The 19,756-nt window shown below is 47.8% G+C and overlaps 6 protein-coding genes across 6 annotated transcripts; 3 read left to right on the forward strand and 3 right to left on the reverse strand.

Annotated features, from left to right (window-relative positions):
• Positions 1-6: 6 nt before the first annotated feature.
• On the reverse strand, positions 7-3,444 carry BDCG_08613 (uncharacterized protein). Its single transcript, XM_045424401.1, has 5 exons — positions 2,550-3,444; positions 1,896-1,982; positions 1,752-1,839; positions 1,080-1,691; positions 7-998 (listed from the first exon to the last, which is right to left on the reverse strand). The coding sequence occupies exons 1-5, from the start codon at positions 2,620-2,622 to the stop codon at positions 497-499; spliced, it is 1,362 nt and encodes a 453-aa protein (XP_045273121.1). The 5' UTR covers positions 2,623-3,444; the 3' UTR covers positions 7-496.
• A 320-nt stretch (positions 3,445-3,764) lies between these two features.
• BDCG_08614 (uncharacterized protein) lies at positions 3,765-3,932 on the forward strand (the record flags this gene model as incomplete). The annotated part of the gene is made up of 1 exon (XM_045424402.1): positions 3,765-3,932. The coding sequence occupies one exon, from the start codon at positions 3,765-3,767 to the stop codon at positions 3,930-3,932; it is 168 nt and encodes a 55-aa protein (XP_045273122.1).
• Positions 3,933-5,404: 1,472 nt separating this feature from the next.
• BDCG_17824 (uncharacterized protein) lies at positions 5,405-7,822 on the forward strand (the record flags this gene model as incomplete). The annotated part of the gene is made up of 5 exons (XM_045426878.1): positions 5,405-5,767; positions 5,918-6,211; positions 6,321-6,698; positions 6,785-7,348; positions 7,421-7,822. 5 exons carry the CDS (start codon positions 5,405-5,407, stop codon positions 7,820-7,822), a joined length of 2,001 nt encoding a protein of 666 aa, XP_045282620.1.
• A 331-nt stretch (positions 7,823-8,153) lies between these two features.
• On the forward strand, positions 8,154-10,345 carry BDCG_08617 (uncharacterized protein). The gene has a single exon (XM_045424403.1). The coding sequence runs from the start codon at positions 8,355-8,357 to the stop codon at positions 9,900-9,902; it is 1,548 nt and encodes a 515-aa protein (XP_045273123.1). The 5' UTR covers positions 8,154-8,354; the 3' UTR covers positions 9,903-10,345.
• Positions 10,346-11,169: 824 nt separating this feature from the next.
• On the reverse strand, positions 11,170-15,163 carry BDCG_08618 (arsenite resistance protein Ars2; the record flags this gene model as incomplete). Its single annotated transcript, XM_045424404.1, has 5 exons — positions 11,170-11,871; positions 11,937-13,969; positions 14,061-14,213; positions 14,363-14,399; positions 14,936-15,163. The coding sequence occupies 5 exons, from the start codon at positions 15,161-15,163 to the stop codon at positions 11,170-11,172; spliced, it is 3,153 nt and encodes a 1,050-aa protein (XP_045273124.1).
• A 243-nt stretch (positions 15,164-15,406) lies between these two features.
• Positions 15,407-17,449, reverse strand: BDCG_08619 (endo-arabinase). Its single transcript, XM_045424405.1, has 2 exons — positions 16,565-17,449; positions 15,407-16,411 (listed from the first exon to the last, which is right to left on the reverse strand). The coding sequence occupies exons 1-2, from the start codon at positions 16,880-16,882 to the stop codon at positions 15,743-15,745; spliced, it is 987 nt and encodes a 328-aa protein (XP_045273125.1). The 5' UTR covers positions 16,883-17,449; the 3' UTR covers positions 15,407-15,742.
• Between the last annotated feature and the right edge of the window lie 2,307 nt (positions 17,450-19,756).

Consider the following 19,756-nt stretch of genomic DNA (forward strand, 5'->3'; position numbering starts at 1 on the left):
TCTCGATGTGGGAGGAAGTCTTGGCGTTGATTATATAAGACGTATCTTTACGTTTCGGTGTGTAATATTACAGCAGCGACGTATTTATAATACATGTAGCTAAAGATAGGATTTCACTATAAGAAATGTTGCGACTGTATACTGGAAAATTTTTTGAATGACTGATAATTCGATAGAGAACTTTTTACCAACCAGCACAACCAAGCAAACAGATATACACAGAGTGTAACAAGTGCTTTCAGATAAAAATAAATAGAGTACATATATATATAGCAGAAGAGGAGAATAGGAAGGGGAAATAACAAAATAAAAATTAAATGCGGTCCCACGCGAACGAACAAATTATTACACTGGCTGAATCTGTACTCCTCCCCATTGGCGATGGGAGAGTAATGAATGAAAATAAAAAGTGATATATTCCACTGAAATAAGTATAAAGACATCGAAACGGATCCAGAAGGGTGATTAAAATAGAGAGAGAACGAGGCATGTCTTTTTAAGAATACATCAAATCATCCGACAAACGTTGCCTGGGGGTTGCCGGAAGGGACGCGGGATCGTCAGGAGCGGTATCTATGAGAGACTTCAGCTTACTAGCAAGCACGCTGCTGAAAGAGTCCATGAACTCGAAGTCCTCCAGCACTGCACCAAACCCGTAGCATCGAATTTTGCCATTGAGGTCATCCATCATGTTCTCGACATCTTCTCGCGTTAATGACGGATACATGTCGTGGCTTTTCAAATACTGCAGCGCCATAATCGGTGTGATCTGCCCGTCCGTGACCAACTGGCGACTTAAATTGAGGAGTCTTGTTAGATTGCTATGCGGGAGATCGTACGTGCGGACGGGATACATCTGGCCCGGTTCCGTAGAAACGATTTGGGTTGGTGGTGGGCAGGATGCCATTAAGACATGTCCGGAGATCGTTTCGGTCTCCGCATCGTCTTCAGCTCGCCTGCAGAGAAATTCCATATGAGTTCGGCAGGATTGTTCAAGGCTGTGCTTCAGTGTTAGCTCAATAGCAACTGTACACCACCTAACACAAGAGATACGTGGGTGGGTTTGTTCTCTTCCTTACGAGAGGACGAATTCAACTCCCAACTCCGGTTCCTTTTCAAAAATGCCCGGCAGGTCGTCTACTACCGAACTATCACCCCCCCAAGCACTCGACTCCCCCAGAACGCCAGGCTGCTCGCTTTGAATCCCTTGTGAGCCCGAATATGAAGTAAATATATTTCCACTACCCTGCGGATCTGTGTAATCCGAGCCAGTCCCGGGACTCACAGTAGATACGGTGGTAGGAGTAGCAGTGGGGTAGGTGCCATCTCCTAAGAATCCCTGGGAGAGGGAGTGAGAGTGTGCCTGCGATGGGGCTTGAGATGGAGCATGGGAATGGGCAGTACTGCCGGCGAAGGAGTCTGTATGGGCGTGTCGGGCGCCGGAACGCAGAGCCAATTTTCGCTGCTCGAGTTCTGCCTCAAAGGGGATGCCATGAGAGGCGAGAATCTGTTTCAGCAATATGTTCTCGTCCCTGTGCTCCTGTAATACCCTTCTCTGCTGCTGAATTGACATATTTGACGCTTGGATTGACATATTGGAAGCTGACATATCATTGCTATAGCATTCTCTTAATCGTGATATTTCGGTCTCTAGTGCTCTGATATACTGTTCTTTCCGCTCTCGATGTGTTCTGGTATTAAGTTAGCAGCCGTACTATGCAAAACTTTCCATGTTAGAACATAGTGACTACCTTTGCGCTTGTCTATTTAGCTCTTGCCGCCGTGTCTGCGCAGGCTTGCTATCTGGTTTTGGGCCTCTGCGCTTTGGTGGCTGCCCTTCTGCTCATCGGGTTAGGACCATATATTATGTCACTTTAAGTCGCTGGGCTATATACCTCGCGTAGTTTTCTTTTGTCCAGTCAAGTTTTTCAGGAAGGACATGCTCATCAGTGATGGGCTTTTTGTGGATGTGGGTAGGGTGCCTGAAATCACGGTACGCTATTGTTCTACCCTTGATGGAGGACCCATGGGAGATAGGCAAATGGCATTTACGTTCCCGGGTGGAAAAGAGAGCAGAATGCCATTTACGGTGTTCCAATGGGCCCCCACGGAAGGGAAAACGAAAGCGCAAATAAGTGAGCCAATGCTGGTACAAACAGATAGATGTTCACGGACAAAACGCAACACAACGCAAGCCCAAGTTCTTTCTGTACTTTGCAATAACAAGGAAGGCAGGGAGACGTAAAAAAAATCAATGCAAAAGTTGGAGACAAATGTAACATAAGAAAGAGGAATCCATATATAAATACGTTTGCGGGTGAAATGTAGGACTGCATGGGTTTGCAAGGGGGTTCTTGGGGGGATGATATAGCCACCAATTTGGGGGTGTAACGGTATCTTCACACCAACGCAGAACCGAAGGGAAAAAAAAAAAAAAAAAAAAAAAAAAGGGTTGAGCAAGGTAGGGCAACTCTGAGGACGATAAAAGGATTCAAAGAAGGAGTCTATATATGTATACATATAGCTACATATACAGTCGGCATGCATACCTTGGTCGCCAGCGTTTCCGTTCCGCGAGCTTTGGTTGGAAGGGGAACCATTGTGGTGCCCGAGGGAGGCCATTTTCGACTTGTTAATATTTGCTATTCGATGAGAAATACCTTGGAGGCTGACAACTCAGAACAGGATATAGAGATGCCAGCACCCTCCTGGCGCATATCTTGTCGCTGGTGGGTTTGGACTACGGATACGGAGTGGCGCAGATGGCGGCGGATATAATGCGTTGAAGAAATGGCAGCGAAAATAGGAGTGAAACTGTGCGATCAGCCAGGATGCAAAGGTGCGGGTGTCAAGAAACCTAACCGAGCTGACGGTAGGACGCAAAGATGAAGCTGAAGGTGTCAGAGACCTCAAACAAAGCCAGATGTCATAGTCAATGATGAGGTCTGGTTCACGAAGGTGGCTGGTTGCTGCTGAGTAATAAGCGTCTCGGAGTTGAGTTAAGCTTGCTTGGGATTAGAAGTTCTGGCTCTATTTTTGTGTACAGAGAGAGAGGATAAGGTCGCGGGCGGATCAGTGGACTATTATTATTGTCTAGCTTCGGGCTGCGAGCCTTGGTTGGTTTCCTGCCGCTCAATTTATGTAAGTATACGCGCTGGAGGCCTTCAGGGAGAATGACTCTTGGAGAAGGGTGTGACATCAAAGAGGAACCTTCTTCGCAGAACCCTTGATACCCCGGGGCGACAAAAAAGAAACTAGGGAGAAGCAATAATTATGATTCCAAACGAAGTGGGCAGTGAGTATTTTCATGTTGTATTCTTCCCAACTTCTCTCAGCCATGAGGAACTAACCAGTGGTGACAGGCTTCCGGACCACCACCCACTAGGAATTCTGCGGCTGGCCATGGCCTGAGGAAGAACGCTGAGCACTGTTGGGATACCCGCGGCTAAGCAGCCCTAAATGCCATAGCCGTCACAGTCAACAGGGATAGTTGCTCCTCTCAGTTAGTTAGCCCGGCCTGAGGAGGTAAGTGAAGTTTTCGGTCAAACTTGGTCGGCGCAGATGCAGGGAGGCTACAAGTTTTGAGCTTAACCTGTCCTTGATATGCTCTCTCATTCGACCATCACCGTCCTGGATATGCGCCTTTCATTGAAAGAAACTCGCGTTCAGTTGTGCGGATGTTATTAATTCTAGATTAGGCTTGTCCTTCGGCTTTGCCTTAGTAGGTGCTATCCTGTTCTCGAGGTCTTTTAAGCATAACAACCATGGAAGGGTCATTGCACGGCTACCCGAGTGGCGTCCCGAGTGTTCATCTCTGCCCCCAACAAACTGAGGGCTCAAACATGAGCGTTGAGCTCAGAAACGGCGACCGTCTCCTCATTCGAGGATCTAAACACAGCAAGGGCAACGGCCATTCCGATAATGGCTGCTGAGACCCGTGAATGCTTCATGTCTGAGGCTCCGTGCTTTTTTTTTTTTTCAACTTCTCATTTAGCCCACGGGCAATCTAACCCCCTAAACGGGCTGGTTGGGTTCTTGATATGGGGTTAGTCCGTCATCTGATCATCCTCGTTTACCAAAATCGGGAAGATGGCCTTCATGCGGCGCCTTTTCGGGTCTCCCTGATTTAATGAGACCATCCTCTTCGCTACGTCAGAGGGCGATTACATGGCAAAGATTTTCAGTCTTCCCTTTGACTTGTCAAGGGGTTCGGCTTCATCCCCAGCTTCTCTCTTAGCTTCCGGTTTCAGGAAAGTTTACAGGGGGTAATGAATGATTCGGGATGATGTTTACGCTTGAGTAACCCTGGAAAACTTTTTGACTCCGTATTAATTCTATGAGTGGCATCCGCTGTGCATTTTCTCAGGGGCTACGTTCCCATTTCATTGATGCTCGTCCACGGACTGTACACAGTTCTAGTTTGACGCACAAGAGCCATCCTAGATTATGCTCCACTTTATTATCCATGGCATTTACTTGAGGCTTCTTTTGCTAGTGCGCTTTTTGCTCGTTCTTTCGACACCTGATTATAACTCTCTGTTCTAAACAATTTGACACTAGGGTCTCCTCCACGCCGGATCCCTCGCCAGGCCTTGATAAACAGAAGCATTGTTTAGGAAAGCAATGCCAACTCGGGCTAAAAAGTACTGAAAGCGATGAATATATGAATAATCTCTTCCGTCACGTTGGCTCATGCTTGTTGGTTGAGTAACAGGATGCTGCTGATGTTTGGCAATAAGTCCCTCAATGCTCATTTAACAGGGCGAAATGATCTCTTTCGAATATGTCCTTCCTTCAGGTTCGTTCTTCGAGTCCACAGAGCCACATCAGCAGCAGCAATTGCAATGTTGACAGCATACTTGCTGGGTCCATTTTCATTTGCAAGCCACATTGTTTGTAGCCAACGAATCCCAGTTCATATACATGTACATGTACATCCATGACTTAATACCATGAAGATGGTCCCGTTGACTATCAGATGTCAACCGCTGGAAGATATCGCTTAACTTATTCCACATCCCCAGGAAGCATATATCTCAAGTATGCATCAACAGAGCTTCCCTTCCCAGTGGCGAGCAGATTCTCCGTGGCTGGTAAAAGAGATTTGAGATGAGAGTATTTAACAGGTCCCTGAGCGCAACTGCAGTGAAATAGTAGAGTGAGACTGATATTCATTACACTGGAAAATCGCCCATGACATCCTTTGTTCCCCCTAGCTTTGCAGCATTGAAACGGCCATTATATAAATATTCTTCCTTAGATTGTAAAGTTTTCTGGTCTGACATGAAGTTTGTTGGCGAGGTTTACACAACATAATTATTAGTATCATCCTATATCATCCTCTCTGCCGTTCGGCTGTTCATGTCCCCCAAAGGTGGAGGTGGAGGTTAAATACACAAACTTCATGCTGTTCAACCACACTATCAAGGCGCTTCTTCTCCCACGCTCTGAAGAAGCTGCCGAACCTATAATACTAAATGTTATTTATCAACCAATGAGACTTATTCCCCGTGCCGACATACAAATGCTCAAGGTGCCGAAGCAACCAACATGTCGATACGATGGGCCGAGCTGGGTCCCGAATCTGAGATCCATAGACCGCAGATGGAGTTTGGCAATGCCCCTCTGCGGCCGAATTCTCAGTCAGCAAATGAGGGGTATAAGCTACAGGCGTACAGAGAACCAAGCAGCCCTATCAACGGCGGACGACTGGGGAGAGGAGACACAGACTGAAACTCCTGATCATGAGGATGAGGGGAAGGAAGGGGTTAAAACGGGTGCCGTGGACAGTTAATTTACCTATGTAAAGCCATTCATCCCTTCCACTCGAATTAAGATTCACTCACTCAAAAGCCCTCTTGACAATAAATTAAAATTATCGGAAGTGTTTATTTATTTCCATAGACTTAATTTTTAGTATCAAACTTCTACTCCAACAATGATGATCGAACCTTGGGAGGAAAAGGCCCAGACCGTTCGCGATTACCGCGATGCGACTCTCGCCAAAGTCGACCCTCCGCTCACCCCGTTGCCTGATCCGCTGCCGCTGAACTCAATAGATCTGCCCAAGCAGCTCCTCACTGCTCGTGAATATGAACTTACTCAGAATTACGATACCATTGCTCTTCTCCGCATGCTGCGCGCCAAGGAGGTTACCTCTGAAGAGTTAATCAGAGCATTCCTCCGTAGAGCTGCGATTGCTCAACATGCAGTGCGTGCTCCCGACATTCATTCATTCTCCTTCTCCCGCTATGATGTAACTACGCATTTGTATGTATGAAGTTGTCGACTTTTGCTGATCAAACCTGTTTTTAAACCAGGTAAACTGTGTTACGGAACTTATGTGGGACGAGGCCGTTGAACGAGCAAAATATCTCGATTCGCTCCCGAACCCCATAGGACCTCTACATGGACTACCTATCTCCATCAAAGAGCATCATGGCATGAAAGGTAAGAAATGCAACGCGTCCAGCGTCGGTTGGATCGATCATCCCTCAGAAGAAGGGTTTCTGAATGATACGCTATATCATGCCGGTTGTGTCTTCTATGTTCGCACCACTGGCCCCCAGCTTCTCATGCATCTGGAATGCACAAGCAATATATACGGCAGGACTGTCAATCCCCACAACCGTAACCTCACCTCAGGAGGTAGCAGCGGTGGTGAAGGAGCTTTGGTTGCAATGCGGGGTAGTGTTTTGGTGAGCTACATCAACACCAAAGTTTTTCTTGATCTGTATAAAAACTGTTTGTTTAAAGCACTCAATAAAATACTAAACTTCCAAAGGGTGTGGGTGGAGATATTGGAGGCAGCATCCGCTGTCCCGCGAGCAACAACGGCGTATACGGATTTAAACCGACCTGCACACGCATCTCTGCAAAGGGAAAGAAGACTGGAATGGTTGGCTCTGACGCTATCCTTGCCACTTATGGCCCGCTCTGTAGCAGTCGGGAAGCGATCAATCTGTTCATGAAGGTCGCATTGGATGGCCAACCCTGGCGTATGGACCCGTCATTGACACCGATTCCATGGACCCCAGTCACCTTAGCGAAGCCGCTGAAAATCGCCATCGAATGGGACGATGGTGTTGTTAAACCGCATCCTCCTATTCTCCGTGCGCTCAGAGAAGTTGCCAATGCATGCCGGAATGCTGGCATGGAAGTTGTCGACTGGGTGCCGCTGAACCACTCCAAAGCATGGGATATCATTTCCGCTCTGTACTTTACGGACGGAGGTGAAGATGTCCTTAGTTCCATAAATGCATCCGGTGAACCAATCCTACCATTAACCAAATTCATTATTCACGAGCAGCCAACCGTGAAGCTACATACCATTGCAGAATTTTGGAAGGTATTTATGTAACAACATATGCCCTTCGCCTTGGTAAACCGTAGCTAGTGGAGCTGACAGAAATTCTCTCAGCTGTGCCTTGAGCGCAACAATTACCGCGAAGCATACGCCAAACACTGGTCAGCAACAGCAACCATGCCTACCGGTGAAGTTGACCTGATTCTAAGCCCTGTCGGCCCTGGATGCGCTCCGCCTCACGAAACCGCCCGATATTGGGGCTACACGGCACAGTGGAATTTGCTCGATTACCCCGGTGCTGTTTTCCCTGTTACCACAGTAGATCCGGCGGTAGACACGCGCGACGAGACTTATCAGCCCCGCAACGACAAGGATCGATATAATTATGATCTTTATACGGGGCCAGAGAGATATGAGGGAGCTCCGGTGAGCTTGCAGCTTGTGGGTAGAAAATTCTGTGATGAGAAGGTTATCGCTGGGCTTGAGGCGATTGAGAAGGCGATGGGGAGAGAGTGAACCGAGTAGGGAAATGAATTTGGGAGCAAGAATTGCATTTCAATCAATTTGGAGCGTCTGACATGAGTTTCTCTCTGCATCGTGTATGGATTTTAGCTGTAAGTTAAATGCAAGACATAACAGATATCTTGAGTGGTGGCCTATCTCTATCTTAAACCAACATCAATCCAGCGTTTTGTAGGCTACTTAAATGGTACATGTACATTTCATTTGTTGTTGGATGGCGAGACAACATTCCGGCTTGGTTGTGCAGAGTTGAGTTTTCCAGAACTAAATAAATATTTAAAGGTTTAAATATAATAATATTTAGGACATGGATGGTCCCAAAGAGGCAACTTTGAACCTCACCCCGCGATTCAGCTTCCAACCACAACTTTTTGACCGCGGTTTATAATCTCGCCCAGAAAGCGCTGGCGAGTATCAACATATTGATGGAAGAAATAGAAAAGTCAAGTAATAATATCCCGGAGCGCATCTTACCATGACGATGATAGTTTTGGGCTTCCATCCCGTTCCCTGATGATTTGCTCCGATGCCCAACAGCACTGAAATACTCGTCCACATCTCGGCTCCCGGTACTATAAACGAGGATGCAAATTACCGGGCTCATGCAGATGCATATTTTGGCTTCGAGCCGGTGTCAAGGGTTAGGATTTATCCTGAGTCTCCGAGCAGCGAAACTGGTACGGACGAAATCGTTGATGCTCCACACCAGACAACCCCGCAGGCCGAAGGCGATGATGCCCTTCACCTCGCAGAGCTAGAGGAACGAGGCCAAAGCGGATCACAAAATATCCCTAATATTCTATCTTCAGGGAAGAGTACATCTTTGTCATCGGCATGGGGCCCAAGCTTCGGGGAAACGACATGTGGGCTGTTGGACTTTCCGGAGATCTCGATTCGAAGATCTTTTTCGCAGAGTGATACAGAGAATGTGAATGAGAATTCCTTTGTGACTACAAGTATTAATTCTCCTGAGGTCCCTGCTATCAGCGGCGGCCGAAGCCTACAATCAGCCATTCCGAACTCTTCGTTTACCGAGACGCCGCCCAGCGAAGTTCCCGATTCCCAGGCCTCCTTTCAAGCCAGCTGGGATGTTGAAAGGGACAATAGCCCGCCGAGACATTCAGGACAGGTTATTCAAATAGGAAGAACACCATTAGAGGCCCAGAGACCTCAGGCAAAACGACGCCGAATCTCGGCTTCTCCAGAATGCATACCGTCTTCCATTCCTCTTTCTTCAGCTACTCCTGCATCATCCGCATCTGAGCTTCCAAATACTTTACCATCACATCCGCAATCACAGCCACAGCCGGAGCGTTACCAGGCGTTAGATAACCCAGTAGCAACGGCACCGTCCGCAACCTTCGAGAGACTCTCGTCCTTGCCTCTTGAGATCAACCCACCGCGACCCGTGCCTTCTTCAACCGCTCAATTTACAACCCACATCACGCCCACCCTCCAAATGCTCACCAGCAAGCTCAAACTGTCCAGGGTTTATAACCCGTCGCGACAGACGCGTCCCTTACGGACCCTGGAGCGCGGCTACTGGCTTCTGAACCTCACCATCTCCGACTCCATCACCAATACCAACGGGAATAATAAGTACAGTATAAATGCGCCCCCCTGGGCTCCGCACAGCATTGCCACACCCACCAGCAAGCCCTGGACCAGTAAACACTTCTTCGATTTCTGGGACTTCCTTTCAAAATTCATCGCCGACGATGGCCGCGCCGGCTGGGGCGTCTGGTGCATTTGCGAACCACACCCCCACCCTCCTCCCTCCTGCTCGACGTGCTCTGCCTCCTCCTCCCTTTCACACTCTGTAATCGACCTCACGTCTCCAGACCACATCCAATGTTCTGCGGAAACTGGAACCCAGTCTGATCGACAAGAGGGCAGGGGAGGCCCGGGAGGAGCTGCTAACGCGAAACACGTCACGGTTAAAATATACACATGGGGCGAAGTCGCGCCGCATATTTACTTATTAATGTATCTTGCTAGTGATAGAAGCGTGCGAAAAGTACCGGGTGTTCAGTGGAGGGATGGAGCGGAGGAGCCGGTAATTTTTATGGATTGATTGGCGTTTCTTACCAATTATTATGACGATATTCTTTATACTTTAACAAGCATCAAACGCTCGCTTACGCTCGCTTTGCTGCTTGCGCTGCCCCCTCTACCACCACCGCCTCTACCGCCCCGCAGCCCCCCCTACCACTTCCACTCTCTACCCCTACGCCCCCCTTACCACCCCTACCACCCCTTCCACTCTCTACCCCCATATCACCCCTACCCCCTCTACCACCACTACCACCTCTACTACCCCTATCACCCTCTACCCCTACCACCCCCTTCTACCCTGTATCACCCCTATCACCATTATCAGATTAATCAGAGTCATACAGGCCGCAGAGCTGGCTGTTCAATCCCATCCATGAATTCAAAGAGATGCACATGACATCACACGAGATCATATTACAGAGCATTTAGCAGTGTAGACCATGAACACAGAGATCAAAAATGAATATAGAGAAAAGTATAAGAAATGTAAATACTGTAGAGAATGTATGAAAAGAGCAGAATGAAAAAAAAAGAATAAAGATTTGAAGATTGATCTGAGCTGTATGAGTCAGAGCATTCAAATATTCATTTTGCTCAGAAAAGTTGGTTTTTCTATAATAAATAGAGAGAGATATGAGAGACCATATAGATGGAGCAATTGCTAGGAAGCCAACTGAGCAGGCGCCACTACATGTTTTTTGCATGGAAAAGTTGGTTTTTCTATAAATAAATAGAGAGATTTTTAGGCCTTTTCTCAGGCTCTCAGAGTCTGATGAAAGCGACTTTTTCTGCTCGGGATGTTAGAGCCTTCCCGAGATTGACGGCTCTGAAATGTTCAATGTTCAATTTAAGGATCTTATAGCTGTGGGCTGTGCCTAAATAAATATACTCCATGTTCTCTGTCGACTGAAGGTATCTATGAGGGAAGGGAAGCATGGGTATAAGCTGGCTTGATTCCACATCCACCCACAACTATCCGTCCATCCATTCCTTTTTGGGCAACATTGATATGATAATTCATGAGAAGAGGCAAAGGGATGAGAAAAATAAAATGACGTTAGAAGATTTATAGATATAGATACACACATTTCTTCCTGATTTGATTTGGGAAAAAGAAAAGAAGCGATAAAAGAAGCGATAAAAGACGCGACCAAAAAAAGGTAGAGCTAGCTAGCACACTCCTTTCAGGCAAATTTGGCAAAAAGCCCAAACGAAAAAATTAGAAAAGGGAAAATAATTTGAACGGGAAAACGGGGAAGAAAGAAACAAAGAAAAAACGCAAGAAATCAATAATTCAACTCCCCGCTTCCAGCTCCCCCAACTGCGTCGAGATCCTCGTAACTCTTCAAGCTACGGCCTTGTACTGCTTCTTTTGGACCCATGGCTTGTGCGCTCCCGCCTGCGCCATCACCCCACCGACCGCTCCCGGGACCAAACCCACCACCAACTCCAGCGGCGATTGCGGCTGGGTGGCCGGGTGGGATGTACGCCGCCCCGGAGGCTGAAGGTAGGCGACCACCAGCCGCAGACATGCCGCCCATTCGAAGGGGGCTGAGTCGACCGTTGCCGCCCATACTTCCGCCTGCGCCTCCCGAACCGAAACGACCGCCCCGCCGGTCATATGGGCCCATTCTATTGACGCCGTAGCGGTTACCCCGTCGAATAACTCCTGGGTTATGCAAACCTGATGGGTCTCCAGATGCAGTGCCTGTCATTGGGAGTCCATTGCCAGTCCAGCCTGGGCCGGCTGCATTCATGAAACCGGTAAATCCTGCTGCGGATGGCGGTAGGCCCGAGAAAGGATGTCCGCCAGGCATTGGGCCATTCCCTGCTCCGAAACCAAATGGCATGTTTGCAAGATTGAATCCACGAGGTGTTCCGGTGGCCATATGGCCGGATGGGTATGTGAAATGGCCGTTGCTGGTAGCATCGGATCTTGATGGGGAGATATGCGCTGGGTCGAGGACATAGGCATTGACCAGGAGTAGCTAAGATGCGAAATTAGTATGATAAGACAAATGAGCAAAGGAATTGTCCTGTGCTTCAAACTTACATCTCTGCGGATATCGCCATACCAATCCGGGTGGCGTTTTTCCACATGCTTTCTCCAGAAGTGGTGGGCCTTAAATAATTTGGTACACTCTGGTACCTTGCAGCGGAATTTAGCTTCATCTTCTTGCTTGACAAATTTCGAGAGCTCTTCTTCCACTGCCTCATCCACGGGTTTTCCTCCAAGTTTTTTCAAGTCCACATTCTCGGGCTCCAATATCTGTAGGAGCTTTTCCTCAAACGTCCGCACCCAGTTGAAAGCACGCTGAGTCTGCTGTTCAGTCTTCGATGAAAAGTGTGATGGTTTTTTCTCTTCTACTGGAGACGCTCCGTTCTGTTCTTCTTCGGTAGTTTCTTTTTTCTTCGTAGGGAACGGCTGACCGAGAGCGCTGGCCTTTGCCGCGGCTTTTGCTTGGGTACTCAGTCCGGAGCGAGGGCGGCGAAGATGGCCACCAGGGCATTTACGAACAAGCTCGTGAATCGAATCGCTCTCAAAAACGCAGAAAAAGCAGAAGTTATAAACGCGACGCAGATATTCAACTAGCAAATCCAGCTGCTTCTTTTTAATGAGCAGGTCTTCACTATCGACTTCCTCATCGTAGGACTCTTCTTGTTCTTCTCCTTCCTCGGCCTCCCCATCTTCCAAGAGGATCATGTCAACGTCTGACTCGAACGGCTTGCTTTTCTTTTCCTTTGCGGTGCCGGTAACAGGAGGGCGGAGTAACCCTTTTCCACGTAGTTCTTCGACTCGACTCTCAATCTTCGATAGGCCGTTAGCTGACCCAAGCTCTGAATCAAGTTTAGATACCATCCGTTTAGCCAGCTCGAGATCCCTCTCGATACGTTCAGGGGCGGAGAACAGATCCCAAAGTGCTTTTTTTCTCGGATTCGTCGGGGGAACGTGGACGCCAACGTGACATACAAAGTCGCCGCGAATAGGATCATGGATGGTTTTTTCGTTAACCGCATCCAGAGCCTTTTCAGCAGCAGACGTGTTGTTGGATCCATTTGCCGCACTGCCATCCACTTCCTCACCTTCTTCATCCCTACCATCGCCTCTCTCGATAACCGATGGACCTTCAGCTGCTGGATGAAGCATAATCCAACCCATCCGGTGACACTTTTTGGCAGGGTTAGGGTCACTCAAGCTAAGCCACTTGAACCCGCCATCTCCTTCACCAAGGTGTTCTTTGCAGAAATCTTCAATTTTGTCACGGCTTACATTGGGCGCTAAAGTTTTGATCAAAAGAGCAGGTTGAAATTGCGAATCGTCGCGTAAATCTCCTCCGCGTGCGGGAACCAGATCGAGCACACTTAGGGTTTCTCCCACTGCCGTCGCTTCTCCTTCCTCCTTTTCAATGATACCACCTGCTCCGTCGCTTTCACTTTTGTAGATACCTTCCAGGGTAAACTCGTCAAATACTCCAGCGTCGACATCTTGTTCCCACTGTCGATACGCACCAGTTCTGAACTCCATCAATCGCTGGCGAAGAGGGTCCCTAGTTTCGGGAACATATCTTTCCTTGAACCACTCTTCCGTTTTGTGTTGTTGGACAAAATTTCGAGCCATCTTGATTTGCAGTTCAGCCTTGTAGGCGTCATAAGCCGTTTGGATCTGTGCGCGTTCCTTTTCGCGGTCTTCCCGGGCCTCTCGTTCACCCTTGACTCGATCAGTGGGTCGTCTTCCACCGAGTTTAGCCCGCTCTTTTTCTTCTTTTATTGCCTGGTCTGCCCTCCACCATTCTGCGAACCAGTTGAACCCTACTTGGAAGTCGAGGGTTAACGGGTTGGGCAGAGGGTTGGTTCGTAAAACGGGCTTCGCAGAATCTTGTCCTGGAACATATCGGTCAATGTTTGCCGCTACAGGGGATGGTAAACGACGGCGCTCTTCTCGATCACGGGCTGCAAGGTCACGAGACGCGGCATAATATTCATCGCCACGAGGCGCACGTTCTCGATCGCCAGGTTGATACCGATCAATTGCGACAGGAGATCGAGATCGGCCACGTCCAGCGGCTCGACGACGGTCTTGGGAGGCTGGGAGCTGTTAATAATTTTGGCGAAGGTCGACAGGAGACACAGCACAGAAAGCATAAATCCGAGATAATATTAGAAAATTTATACTCACCAGGCGACCTTCGTCGATATGAATCCATGGCTGGCCTTGAAGAAGCAAAAGCGTCCTCTTCGCGGCTCCACCTCGCATCACCTTTAGCCGAGGTGGCCGTGGGGGAGCCGAAAGAATCGTATGACTCCATCAGGAACGCAGACACGTACACTTCTACCAAGCGTTGTCATGCAACACTAGCTTAGTATGGAAGTTGCTGGCTCCGAACTGGTATTAAGGGTTAAGGAATTCTATCGTGGGGAGTATGGTGGGCGATGGCGCATAAAACTAGGCCTCGTAAAGTTATACACCGGGGGACGAACCTCGTAGACCCGGAGACCGAAGGGGCGAAAGTTGGAGCTATGAGTCGACATTTTGAGGGTTAGAGTAATGTTTTCAAAATATTTAGCTGAAGGAAACGGAGGGGCGAGGGACGAGGAATGTAGAATTAAAGAAGACGAGGATTCAAAAGCGGCTGAAGAGACGAGGGAGTCCAAAAGCGACGAGAGAATTGGGTCGCCAACTGATAGCGATAAAAGAAGAGTAAAGAGAGAAATAAATATGAATGATAAGCTTCCTGGTGAGCACGAGGCGCGAGAATCGCCTTGAGGAGAAGCAGAAAGGACAGGAAGAGAGACAAGAGCGGAGGGGCAGGTATTTGATAATGAGAAGAAAAGGGAACCGAGCAAGATGGGCGACGAGGCTTTGGCAGGAGAAAAAGAACAAGGAAGGGATGGATCAAGATGTAAATAAAGGAATAAACGGGATGACGTGAACAAGCACAAGACAATGGATGGTTGAGGCGGCCGTTAAGGTGGAAAGACAAAGGGCAGGGTAGTACAGTACAAGGGCGAAGGGAGAACGAGGGAGAAGAGGTGAGAGGTTCGGCAACCTACAAGAAGCCTAGAAAGATCAATCCCCAAGGTGTCGAACAGAGCACAGAATCTGTCCAGGGGATGGCGGAGCAATTGACGTTGTGAGATCGTCGACAAAGAGTTGAATGATGTTGGCGACGGCGAGGTTGGTGATGGAACACGAGGAGGCGCCGGTGGTGAGGCTTTGGTCACGTGGAGCTGAGTCAGTGCTGAGTCATCTGACCGGCTCGGCCAAGTCCATGGATTCATAAAAGCTTGTATTGGCAAGGGGGGGAAGAGATGTTAAAAGTCATGCAATGGGCGTCAAATGCGCCTGGGACAACGTCCTTGCCGTTTAATTGCGAGGCAGAAATCAGGTGTCCTGAAAAGGAAATTGTGTACAAATGGAGCATAATTGCCGATATGTACAGTACATGTACATGTACATTACATACATTTGGCTGTCAGGGAAGCTGAGTGAATCGAGGAAGAAACATTTTGTGAATCTTCGACATTTCCCTTATCACGAAGGCAGGGGCGCCGATCTATAAGGTTTCGGTTTCATCGGAACTATTCGGCAAGGGGCCTCTTACATCCTTAGCCCTGTAGAAGCACACTTGCCGCTGAATTGGAGTTCGCCTGAGATGGTCTTCGAAAAAGACGCCTACCAAGTGATAGGAGAGTCAACAAGTCCATACATTGAAGTGCTTTTTAAATAGTGATACATTTCCTGTCAAATGTGAATGTACATGTACATGTGAAACAAACTCCATAGTGAAAAGGGACAAGAGACGTCATGCTCAAGCAGCCTTCCATTTTTGCAAGTTTAATCAATTCCTACGCGAATAACTATGCTATCCGGGCAGTCTTCCCCTTGATTTCGAGGTCCGCCGCGTACATACACCTGCCTGCTGGGCAGTTCGCATGGAACAGGATCCTTTCTCCATTGTCCGCAACAGTAGCTCCCCCAGGAGCCTTCAATCCATAGTCACCCGATTTAATCAGCGGCTTCGCCGCCTTCACATACGGCCCCCTGATCGACCGCGACGTCGCATATCGCACATCATACGCAGGACTCGTCCAGCAATGCGAAGAGTAGAAGAGGAAATAAACTCCCTCCGACGACCGTATCAGGCTGGGCGCCTCAATCAGCGGGCCGTCGCTCTCATCGCGGTCGAGAATCGTGGTCGGATCGCCGACTTTTGTCACGCCGTCTCCTTCTACCCTCTGCAGGTAGATGGGTGTCGGGACGATTGGTGGGATGCTGTTTCCGCAATCACCCCCGTTACCAATGCTGTTGCCGTCGACTTTATACACCACCCAGCGGGAGCCATCTTTGTCGAGAAAGCCAGCTGGGTCGATCGAGCCACCGGTTTCTATGTGACGGGCGAAGGGCTCGTCAAGTGGGTGGTAGGGTCCCGCGGGATTCTTGCCTTCAGAGATGGCTGCGGCGACATAGTGGTGGCGGGGGAATTCTTTGGGGACTCCGGAGTAGTAGAGGACCAGTTTTCCGTCATCCTGTATCGATGAGATTGTTTAGTTCATTCACAGCGAGCCAAATTACTTGAAGGTCGTTGGTAGGAATATCATAAATAACAGAAGGGCGGCCAATTCACAATCGTAAAGATTCGCCGTAGAAAAAGAAATCGTTTTGGATAATCATCAACATACCCTCACAATAACATGCGGAGCCCATTGGTCACGCGGAATTTCCCACGGACCAAGGCTAGCCAAGGCGTCTGTGTTGAGTACTGCCCACTTTTCAAAATCGCTGGACTTTGCTACCTGCACCTTTTTGTTGTATGCGTTGGTGCCAAATGCATACCAGTCAGCACCAACCTTCAGGATTGCAGGATCCGGGAAGTCTTTCGGAATCACTTGGTGCGGGCCAGGTTTGGCAAAGCGGCCTTGAAAAAGAGTCGTGTTCACGGCATTTATAGTATAAGCAAGAGATAAAACGGACAATAATGATTGAAGAAGGCTACGCATCTTGGAAAGAATTAGGTCTTCCGTGTATGGACCGATGAAGATTCTCCTTCTTTTGTTTGATTAACAGACGAATGCTAATCGATTCAAGAAAAAGAGGAAGGAGAAAAAAAAAATTTAAAACAAAAGAAGATCCCGAGGGGGGGATATTCGACACAAAACATAGCTTATATAGGGGAACTGGTGAACCTGTCATAACTAGGCGGATTATTTATCCAGCCACACACCCCAGGGACGGGATGGAAATAATCAAAACTTCCAGAACAGTGCGATCGACACACCTGAGAGCATTCTTGATTTTATCCATGTTCGCACTTGCGTGGCGGGAGCGGCTGAGAAGGATCAGTCCGTTTCATCCTGCGTAAGTTGGGTTGACAGCTACCACCAGTTAACTTTGTTAATTCAGATGATCCTTCGTTCACTGTCAACTGTAGACCGGATGCCATGTTTAGGACGCTCTAAAATGTTTTTGTACAGCTGGATTGTTTCGCATCGTACAATGTCAGTGATTGTCAGTAGTAGTTCTGGCCGCCAGAAACAATGTCCTGAACGACGGAAAAGACAGACAGGTTTTGATATTATTATTGTAGATCATCGCGACGCAATATATATATATATATACTGAATTTAACTTCCCAGGAAAGGGCGCCAGCGTCTGAATCGGGGAGACTAGGGCATGGCAGCCAGTAAACCCTAACTAGCCCCATTTGGGATGGCGTAATATATGGATGGACGCCCCTTGTTTATTTTTAGGCTTGGAACCTCCAACAAATGGCGAGCTTTGAGATACTCGTGCAGAGAGACTGGGAAGCGGTGGAGATGGATGAGGTGGTAGTTGAGGCTATGCCCCGTCTCATGTTGAGCTTATAATTGATGCCGATGAATGTACCAACTGCATCTAATGCGGTGGCTCGACCTGGACTCGCTCCCCAAGGCATTCTCCAAGATCAACCAAGATCTGCTCAACCACACCTCGTCAATTGTCGAATTCAAGAGTAGGATAGGCACATGGATGTACTTTGTTGCTGAATTCAATGAGCATAAAGCTGATAAAAAAAAACAGTGAGAGAGCAGGCTCTACTATCGTCCCATCCCCATCCCCTTTTGTATTTTGAATATCAGAGGGCAAACAACGACAGGGAAAAGTTATGACAAGAAGCAAGGAAACAAGACGTCCCGCGCCGCGCGAAGATCCAGGCCTCGCAGATGTTCTGTGGAGCTGTGAAGATGCTTCCCCACAGGAACTATCTTAGTGATTGATCTTCACCCCACAGAGCCACGCGGATGAGCTCCCCTGGATGGCTTTGAAGCGGCCGAAGATTTTTTTTTTCTTTTTTTTGCGAAAACAATCTGTGCTTTCGCTGAAACATCACGTTCAAACTATTTTGGCTGCTTCAGAATATCGAAAAAAAAAAAAAAATCGGAGGGATATATCTAGAGTTAAATGACTCCAGAGGTCGTGATAGTAAATTGACACCTGTCTGAGCTAGATAGCATGGCGCAATTATCCATATACGAAAGAAAAAGGAAGAGAGAGAAGAGGAATGAAACAGCAGGAAGGTCAATACCACTTCCTGCATCCATAAGAGTTTATTAACCTGGAAAAGTGCCATGTATACTGACTCTTTCCTTTCCAATGGTTAAGATATGGAAACATATGGATCATAGGTGTTTCAGGCCAGTGACATTTCCTTTGAAATCGGAAACAGAGACGGCGAGATTATCCAAAGATTACCTTCAGAACAAATATGCCATGGAAGAAAATTAAGTGCTGGAAACAGAAACGGAGGCTGAACTGCAAGCTCATCTTCCCCCAAATAACATGTCCAACTAGACTTCGGTTCTTTGAAACATTTCTGCCATTCGCCCAACGTGGCAATAATGAATGTGCAACGTTAGTGAGACAGCGAGAGCAAAGAAGTTCATCCAAGTGAGGATATGAAACTCCATGGGGAAAGCACACTGGAATTGTGCGATATAGTTACTGTCTGCATCCAAGGAAAATAGCTGGCTGGCGAGCAAAACATTTTACATACAAAACATCCTTCTAACCGTGGAACATGCACGGTGATGATATATTTATTCGACCGAAGCTGGACATTCGTTCTACCCGCGGAGATCGTTTTTAGAAATAATAATATTATCTCAACAGGCCAGTCGCTCCCAACTTGATCATGAACAGCGGTGTTTTTTTGCCGCTGGGAACCGGATGTCGCCCATTTCCATGATGTTTCCTGCGGCGAAGGATTAACAAGAAAGAGAATATTGAGAACGACAAGAACAAGCCGAATTAAGAAATGCTCAGTGATATCTCACACATGGGCCATTCATTATTCTGATGCAACACTTCCTTGTCGCAGTCGGTCACGCTGAGATATTTAGCGAAATCGCCATGACTGACAGATTGATATAACTAGTTAGTTACTTAGCGCGGCGCATTAATTTAGCGCCCATGCAATGCCCTGGAATCATCCCGACGATCTCTTAAAATTCCCGCTCACCCTGAATTGAAGAGCGTCAAAGTTATCTCGATCACTTCATCTCCGTGGATTACATCCATGTAAGTGGTTTTCTTCTCTGGCCTGCCCGCATGCTTTTGCACCGAAAACAGCCAAAATCAGGGACGATTATTCTCCGACAATCTTCCATCAAATTTATATGCGGGGGTTCGCCGCCAAGAGTTTATTTTTTTTCTCCGCACGCACTTTGCTCCTAATAATTATTAACTAATAATCAGGGACTTTTTTGGACTGGTGCTATTCAACCAATGAATAACCTGAAAAATGGCAACCGAAAATTAAGCAATATTAATAATATTTCTCTCGTCCCGCGGAGACTTTGGTTGCTAAAAAAATAGCCCCTCATTTTTTATCCAAC

The sequence above is a fragment of the Blastomyces dermatitidis genome (assembly GCF_000003525.1).
Source record: "Blastomyces dermatitidis ER-3 genomic scaffold supercont1.11, whole genome shotgun sequence".
Classification (NCBI taxonomy): domain Eukaryota; kingdom Fungi; phylum Ascomycota; class Eurotiomycetes; order Onygenales; family Ajellomycetaceae; genus Blastomyces; species Blastomyces dermatitidis.